General features: G+C 38.0%; 1 protein-coding gene across 1 annotated transcript in view; it reads left to right on the plus strand.

Moving 5' to 3' along the window:
- SRGAP1 (SLIT-ROBO Rho GTPase activating protein 1) overlaps window positions 1-9,053 on the plus strand; it is a 300,419-nt gene that overhangs the window by 171,017 nt on the left and 120,349 nt on the right. Inside the window, exons 3-6 of the mRNA XM_019640518.1 lie at window positions 245-357; window positions 1,120-1,220; window positions 1,736-1,903; window positions 6,941-7,003. Of these exons, the coding sequence (XP_019496063.1) occupies window positions 245-357; window positions 1,120-1,220; window positions 1,736-1,903; window positions 6,941-7,003 (445 nt within the window). The remainder of the gene's footprint in view (window positions 1-244; window positions 358-1,119; window positions 1,221-1,735; window positions 1,904-6,940; window positions 7,004-9,053) is intronic.

Below are 9,053 nucleotides of genomic sequence, written 5' to 3' on the forward strand. Positions count from 1 at the left end.
GAAAATGCATAAATCAGACTTTACAGGTTATCACCATTTTGAATAGAGGAATAACCCTAGCATGAAAAATTGCTTCTTAAAGAGTTAAGGAAATGCAAGCTGAAAATGAAAATTGTTGTTTCATCTGCTGTATTCCCGGTAGGATTTTAAATTTCGATCTTGGGTATTTCATCTGTCTGTTCAAATGCTGTTTATCATGGGGACGTTGTGTGTGACTTGGTGTGCGTGATTTCGCACCTTTCAGATTGTCTGCTCACAGGCTGCATGCAGCAATGGCAGACCTTTGTCACCTGGATGCTGAATGCCACATTCACCTAGCAATGCCTTTAGTAGTAACTACTCTAGGAGATGCCCTAGGTATTTCCTTTAAGATTAAGTTTTGTCTTGTTTCAGTAATGAAATCCTGGTTCCCCTGTATCTATGATTCTTCCTCATTTTCCCACTTTTTCTAGTGGCATGAGGTTTTGTCTACAAGCATAGTGATTATCTTTCTTCTCAGGAATAAAGTAGATCATGATGCTAATTCCATGCTCTGATATTTAGTTGTGCATTTTAATAAGTACAAAACTATGTATGTCCCTTGACAGATAGAAGGGAAGTGTGCAGAAGGACTATCAATATTAATCAGAAGCGTGGTTCAGGCCATTAGGCCCAATCCAGCTTTCTCCATTAGACGTTTTGGAGGATGCTGCTGACTCTCTTCAGAGTTTATGTGAATTAAAGGAATCTGTTGTTATAATATAGACACATGAACATGAGCTTTGGACTTAAAAGCACACACACTGTGGCAGTATGGCCTGACCCCTTTAACCAGAATTTACCTCCAAAACTAACCAAGTGGGAGACACTAAAATCATTTAAAATCCTCTCATTAAATATTTAATCTGGTTTTCCTCTTCCTCTCTTACTCTCACTCTGACTCAGTTTAAGGTCAGGATTCTTTGACTGGTCATCACAATAGATTTACTTTAAAAATACCTCTGGTAGAGGCCAGGTGCCCTCTGAATTTATCATTTAATCCAACCACATAGACCACTTGATTGATTTACTCACTGTACTCACGTGTGGTTGTATTAATGATGTTCTTTGCTCTGCCTTTCTTTCTCTCCTTTCTGGAAGGTTCCAGGGAGCAAGCCTGTAGGTCTCCAGGAATAGAAATCATGGCCAAGCCCCACCCAGTGTTGCGCTTGTTACAGTGCTCTGTAGAGAAAGCTGTTTTGGTGCGTCTGGCCTCCTCCATGAGACTGTGAACTCGGGAGGGCAGAAGCCCTCCTTAACTCAGCTCTGATTCCCATTCATTCAACACACGTATGTAGAGCACCTAGTGTGTCAAGCACCAAAGCAGGCCCCGGGAATACAAAGATGATTAGGATGTAGACCCTGCTCTCAGAGAAACTCTATTTATGAAGAAGTAAATGTGATGAGCGTAATACTAATAATGGGTAGCACCAGTTTTAACGCTCACTGGGTGCCAGGTTTTGTGTTAAGTGTTTAATAAGGACCATCTCAATAAAACTGTGACATAGAGACTGTTGGTGGCATCTCCATTTTGCCATTGCAATAACGTAGGTCTTACAAAAATTATTTAACTTGTGCACAGACTGTAACAAGATAGTTTGAAAACAGGCATTTCTTTTTTAGAGTTGGAACTTGTAACCACTAAATTATCCATACATAAATGAATGTATTATAAAACCACAGAGAAGAGACAGTCTTAATTTTTTTTAAATTTCAGGCTCAAGGGGAAGTTACAAGCAAGTGTCACAGTAGCATGTTAGGACTGTACCAGGTAAGAGGAAGGGGGAGAGTCCGGGCAGATGGAACAAAGAGCTTGGGAAAAGCACTGAGATGTGAAAGCAGGACCTGCAAGTTAGCAGTTTATGGCGAGGCTGACAGATACAGGGTAAGATTTGTGGAAGGAAAAGCAGAGTAGTTAGGGGAAATTATGGGTGATTTGAGAAATTTGAACTCTATTCTGAAAAAAATATACCAAGTAGTTCATGGATTTTAATCAGAGGAATTGGATATTTACTTTTTAAAATTCTAATGACATACAGAAAAAGGGATCAGCTAGAATAGATAGGACTGGTGACTTCTCCTTCAAGAAGAAACAAGTCTTGGATGAACCCCAGATTCTGAGTGACACTGTTGTCCTGGAAGCAGTATAAATTCATTATTACCTTTTTAAGAAAATAATCTTGCAATATGTAATATGTACCAAGGGTCTTAAAAGTCTCAATACTTTTATCCTAGTAATTTCATGTCTGGGAATTTATATTAAGGAAACAACACGAAATATAAGGTAAGCCTTTAGACCAGCATTCATGGTAATAGTTCAGAGTGCTTAAAACGTATTGGTGAAATTGAATAAATAAATAAATAATTGAATGCTTGGTGGAAAATAGTGGGAACATTGGAAACCGTAATAGAAGAATGGTTAATATACATTTGCTTGGTAGTTATGAATACAATTGTAATAATGGTTCTGAAAATTATAGAAATACATGGAAATTTTTATGGTAACTGAAAAAAAGGAGTAGAATAAGATATTTATTATAGAATGATTACAAGTCAGACCTATGTTTAGATAAATAAACTTGAGGGAAATAGATCAGGTTATAATGGTGGTGGTTTTATCCATCTGCTCTTTATTTTTCCAATATTCTCCAAATACTTAATTTGTTTTCATGATGGAAAAAGGTAAAAACTTTGGGACTATTAATTTTGCAGTTAACGTTTGAGGTATCTGAAACATCAAAGTGACAATAAATAGTAAACAATTAGAAATAGGTTTGGTATTCAACTCTGGGTTTACACTGGAGATATTCAATAAGTGTCAACTGAATGGAAGTTCTAACCATTTTTCTTCCTTTTGGGTCAGAATCCTGGAATCCTATTGTAATGCATTAGAAGTTTTACCATCATTTGAACTTACAGGCTTATATTAATGATAGAAGAAGAAGAAGAAGAAAAAAAAGCCCTTCCCTTTTCTATACCTGAGAGCAGTTGAGGGGACTTTTCTGTGCAAAAGTAAATTTAATCTGCCAATCTCAAGTAACATAGAAAATACTTTATTTCAAACATACATCATTTCATAAAGTTATTTTTTTCTCTTGTACAAAGGGAACATTGATTGCTTTCCTTAATGCCTGCCAGCATCATTTTTCTTACTTAGCGGTTCCTGTTTAAAGGGTCAAGGGTCTGCTCTCTCACTGTTTTCAAATTTTAATGAAATGGAATCCATGGCATGTTTAATCTATTGAATTTTGATGGACTTTTGATAATCTAGATATTTTCAAATGAGAAGGTTTCAGCTCATTAGTCTAGCATGCCACCATTCTCTGCCTCAGCTGGTGTGTTTTGGTTTAAGATTGCTTCTTTTGGGGTTCAGAGTAGTACTTAGAAGAAAGGATTGTTTTTCACTGTTACTGTAATAAATTGGAGGCTTGGTTAAAGTTGGGGAGGGGATAACATGAAGTGACCCTGTCATTGTTTCTGTGCCATGAGGACAGGGACCAGGACCCCAGCGCTCAGACTAGGACTGCGTGTGTCCAGCCTAAGTGTGTGTGAGTGCAGGGCTGTGTGAATTCACGTTTCACACTTTAGTCACATGAACCAGTGCTTCAGAGCATAGTCCAGTTCTTTTAACTATCTTTGCAGACAAAGGAGTGGTGGTAGGAAGAAAGAGGTTAATGTCCAAGTTATTTACCAGGGTTTGGACTGTGATTCAAAGCGAACTAATAGGCAGAAACTTTGGTGATGTGTCATGAGGGTAGCGGGGGACCTCCCTGAAAGGAACTCCTCACAAACTGGTCACAAAATCTCAAATCCCCAGAGAGTCTGGCTCCTTAAGGGCCTCTTTCTTGAGTTGTGTACATCTTATCATTGAGGAATCTGAAACATCAAAGTGACAATAAATAGTAAACAATTAGAGATACACTTGGTAGTCAGCTCTGGGTTTATCCATTAACTAGCGGAGGTTTGAGGAATTCATCCAGTACCACAAGTAGTACGACCCACATGAAAATGGAACAAAGAAAGTTAAGTTTAGTGTACGATGTGACAAGGGAGTAGGGATGTAAGAAATGCCCAAGGGCTGGAACACAATACTTGGGGCCCTTGCAAATCAGGGGTCACTTGGTGTGGGATCTAAAGCCCAGGGCAGTAGGGAGGACATCAAGTCAAATAGTATCTGCCAAGCACTTCCTCTGTGGAAGTCAATGGAATAAATGTCCATAGTGACCAAAAGAAAGGAAACTACAATATGGCCTTTTCACTCAAGGGCCTTTACGAACAGCATCTGGGGGGAAAAATAATTAAAACACTTATGGGATGTTTGCTGTGTGTTAGGTACCATTCTGAGTGCTATGTATATGTCATCTGATTAATGCTCTCATCAACCCTATGAGATAGGTACAAAGATTGTGTTCAATTTATACATCTGGAAACTGAGGCACAAGGGAATCCAAAGTCTTTGAGACTTCAGACCCACACATTCTAACTCCACAGTCCCTCTTTTAAGCATTATACTATATTGCCCTCCCAGACAAATTATTATTATTTTTTTAAAAGATTTTATTGGGGAATTGGGGGAGGGGAACAGACAAGTTGCTGTCCTTTGGTTCTTCAGTCTAGTTGTGGAGGACGTCGCTTCACTGGCCCATGTTGGTATTACCATTGCGCTCTTCTCCAGTGAGTCAGTTGCTCGCTGGCCACTGGACGGCCGCTCACAGCGGCTCACGAAAGCTCACGCCAGCTGCCCGCCAGCCCCACTGCAGCCTATGCCATCGCAGGTCAAGCTGTTGTTCACCAACTTAGCTGTAGAGGGAGCAGTGTCATTGGCCCTCATGTGGGACCTGAACCGAGGCCCTGCTGCTCAGAGCTGGCGCTCCCAAGCCAACTCTTAACCAATGCACCACTCGGCTGGCCCCAGACAAATTATTTTTATAATTTCGGGACCTCTAGGGAAAAGGCAAAAGAAAAATGTTAGCGTATGCTTGGCAGAGTACAGTTTGTCTGTAAAACCAGATTTCTTCTACCTCATTACCTGTACTCTTGTAAAATGTGAAATATACAAAGAATCTTCTTGCTTGCTCTGAGATATTTGACCTAGGATAGCTGAGAGAGCCCTTATCTTCCAAACCTGTCTTTAATCTGATCCTAAATATTTTAGCTTGGGGCTAATTGGACCCTTGGGATTTTGTTTTGTTTTGTTTTTGTTCTAAAGTCTTAGCCAAGGAATATTTTCTTTTTGGACTTGCCACCTGAAATGTGGGCAGCTGAGCAGAGTTCCTTGCTGGCCTTTGATCCCATTAGAGAGTTCTGAATTGGTGGCCCGGATCCGTGAATGAAATCTGATATTAAAATAACACCAAGCTGAAGTCATAGGAGATTGTAGTGTAACATATACAGTCAGAATAACCAAGATTTAGGGAAAATAAAATGAGTTTCAGTTGGCTTCATTTGCTCACTCGTGACTTTCCTTTCACTCTTGAGTGATTCTTAACCCCCCTCTTCACATATCAGGGACTCGGCAAACATAAAATCTCTAACTCCGATTTGGAGACCTCAGAAGCCATAGGAACTTGATAAAACAGCGGCACTCTTTATCACTAACAAATTTGAATTTCTCAATGTTCAGGTACGGATGTGTCATCTTCTCTATTTTATCTTCCACAAATTTTCACTTCGTCACACTTGACCTTTTTGGAGGAGGCCTGACTCAATGGCCTTGTGTTTACAGCTGGACTGTGTTTCATGGCTGGCCTAATATTTTCTTAAGAGTGGTCTGTGCGCCTTTCCTTTCTGCCCTCTCACCAGTGGCCAGCTTTCAGCAAATATAGTCACTACTTCAGCTATTACACAAACATGATATTTCGGCTCGTTTACAGATTCACTTAACAAGTGTTTATTGGAAGCTTCCTGTGTGCCCAAGCAGGACCTGTGCTAGAGTGACAGTGAGTGCCTCCTTAGATCCCATATCCTTGGTGCCTCACTTGCCTCCCCCTGGTCCTGATCTTGTGCTCAAGCATTGTGAAGGACACTGGGGTCACAGAGCTAGTATAGATATGGCCCTTACCCTTAATTCTGACAGTCCAGAGGAAGACACATAAATGAACCAGTGGAGAGCCTTATTACTGTCTCAAACTGTAGATTAAGCCATACTATACATTTTCCCCATTCCCTATAGCTGACTTTCATAATAAACCCAAAACAAAAAGTAAGTATTTTGGATGTATGCTTTCCTTTAAAGTAGCTTACAGAGTTGGTTGAAAAAAATATTCAAGTACTCCTCTATCAAACTCCGAATTAGCCTAGGGAAGACTGTTTTAAATGCTGTCATTTACCAACTGAGTGGAAGGGGAAAACTCTCTTTTTTATCGTAATGAAAATTATAATAAATGAAGAGGCAAAAGCATGTGGACCATTGTAAGTGGCCTTACTGGCTCATTGCGTTGAAACTGCTTTCTTAAAATTAAAATTGTAGTCAGTCAAGTAGTTATTTTGAAAGGGAATTAATTTCCCTTTTGGTTTCTAACTTAGCTTTTTGGAAATCACACTTCAAAATTCCTTTGTGACCATACTAAAATGGGAGATAGGATGCAGGAATTCATCTTCTAATGACGTTAGTTCTGCAACTCACCCTCCTTACTTTTTCCCTGTCTTCTTGATCAAGTCTGATTTGGATGGTGGGAGAGCCATTGAGACTGTTCAGTAACTAGTTTGCCTTTGTCCAGCCTCTGGTGAGCACTGGTGCATGAATCTAGTATTTAGAAAGGGCCATTTGGTCAAAGACGTTTCTTTTATCAGGGCATGCTGGCCTCCCATTGTGTTCTATACATTCTTCTATTTTTAGTCAGTGGACTTTTGGAGATGCAAATCATTTAGAAGTAAGTTTCTATTACATTTTAAAATATTCTTAATTTTTTCTTAATTACAGAGCAAAGAGATTGCATTCCAGCTTCATGAGGATTTAATGAAGGTTCTTAACGAGCTGTACACGGTAAGCACATGTTCTTCTTTTGCAAGAATCTTGGGTTTGGAATTCTGGTTTGCAGAAACACCGCTTTTATTAGCGCTCATTCCTAGCTAGGGTGGTGATGGATGCTTGCTTGTCCAGCTGAAACGTGGACCCAAGTGGATAGATGCGCACTACTATATTTTTTTGCCACTCCCCTCCAATCTGTATTCAGTAAATATGTATATGCAGTTAGCACACTTTAAGAAACTACATTATAGATGTTCCTATAAGACAAGTTTTTAATTGGTTGGATTATATGTGATCTGGACATATATTCAGTTCCAGATATTTTGTTTTAAATTATTATCATTCTTAAATTAGCCATTCTGGGATTTGAGCAATGTAGAGTTGCTTTATTCTGGTACTTTAATTTCTGTTGTTTTTCCCTTTTCAGTTAAATTGTTTGGTTAATGGCTTAATATATTAAAATTACTTTTGGGGGGTATCTTCTTTTTGGCAATAATTTGCTTCTCTGAATTTAAATTTTATTCAGGATATATATATATATATATATATATATATATGTATATATAATAAGAAATTAAATAATTTAAATAAAACCATTTTATTAAAAAAACAAATAGGTTGCAAATTGGAATAGTCATATGCCTATGTGAACTTTTTTACTGTTAATGATCATATTATTAAATACAAATTCCTTTTGGGAGGAATTTGATGAGTTTTTATTTTATAAGAGAAAATAACGAGAAATGAATAATATTAATTTGTTCTAACTATAGGTATTTATTTGCATTTCCATTGCACAAGATTATTTGGATTTTTCTTTATAGGCAAATTAAATCTGAAACTTATTATTAAAATGTTTCTTGATTTACAAATTCCATTTGTTCCTAAAAAGCCATGTGTATAAAGTGCAGTTTTGTGAATTAAGTTGTTTTTTAATTCTTCATTGATACTTGCTAATTAAAAAAATGTAGTTTTAAACTTTTATAAAATGAGTGATATTCTTATAAAAGTCACTGTAATTTTTGTACATATGTGATAAATTTGTATTTTTGTGTAGCACATTCGCTATACTGTACTTATGAACTGACAGTTTCTATGTGTTAGTTCTTCCTTCAGAAATTTTTCAGTTTACATGCAAAAGCCTCATGTTATAAGGTCATATCTATATAAAAATACCTAATGAAGTAGAGTTTTTGACGATAAAGACCATTTGTTAGTGTGTGCTTTGTGTGATTTGTTAATTTCTGATAACCTGTGGTTTCAACCATTTCTAGAAATCCTGGGGTTTTGGGGGTTTTTTTCCCCATTCACTTAGTCTTCATTAATGGAGGCCATACTGTGCAACATGCATTATGCTTGTAGAAATCCTGGATTTAGAATTTAAAAGTTAAGTGAGCATTGTGTCCCTGAGACTTCCATAGAAGAAATTCTATGTCATTTTCCATTGAACTATTTTAAGATGAGGACTTCATGGCACTTTCCTTGTGGTTCCCTTTGCTTGGGCATTGTTTAAAAAAAACAAATCTGATGGTTGTCATGGCATCAGAGATCAGAGCCTGTTGATTATGGTCTGAAACCAGTAGTACTAATCAAAGCAGTAGTGGTAAAGATATCCTTGATTGCTGAATATGAAAAGTCAGTAGAATGTTGTGAAAATTTTATCTCAGTGATGACTGTGTAACATAACATTTTTCCTGGATACATCCTAGCAGGTGGACTCATATTTAGCAGAATCTTGACAGCTGAATTAAGTAAGCTGACAGGTCCTCAAAAATCTCATCGGTATTAGTCCAAAAACCTAAAAGAGCCAGGTTATAGAAAAGGCCGCCTGAGTTTGAACGACTCTTTCAGAGTCATTTGCCCTCTCAGAATCAGTTGAGGAATTAAGGGATAGAGGAGACAACCAGTGAGGTTTTAATTAGGTAGTCGATAGATCACTTGTAGCTCTTGGGGAAAATTTTTACTTCAACGAGAGAGCATGCTCAGCTGAAGTCGGAGGTCGTGTTCCGTGGGGAAAGACCTTCATATTAAACACACACACACACACTCACACACACACACACAC

This window comes from Hipposideros armiger, unplaced genomic scaffold, assembly GCF_001890085.2.
Source record: "Hipposideros armiger isolate ML-2016 unplaced genomic scaffold, ASM189008v1 scaffold_51, whole genome shotgun sequence".
In the NCBI taxonomy this organism is placed as follows: Eukaryota; Metazoa; Chordata; class Mammalia; order Chiroptera; family Hipposideridae; genus Hipposideros; species Hipposideros armiger.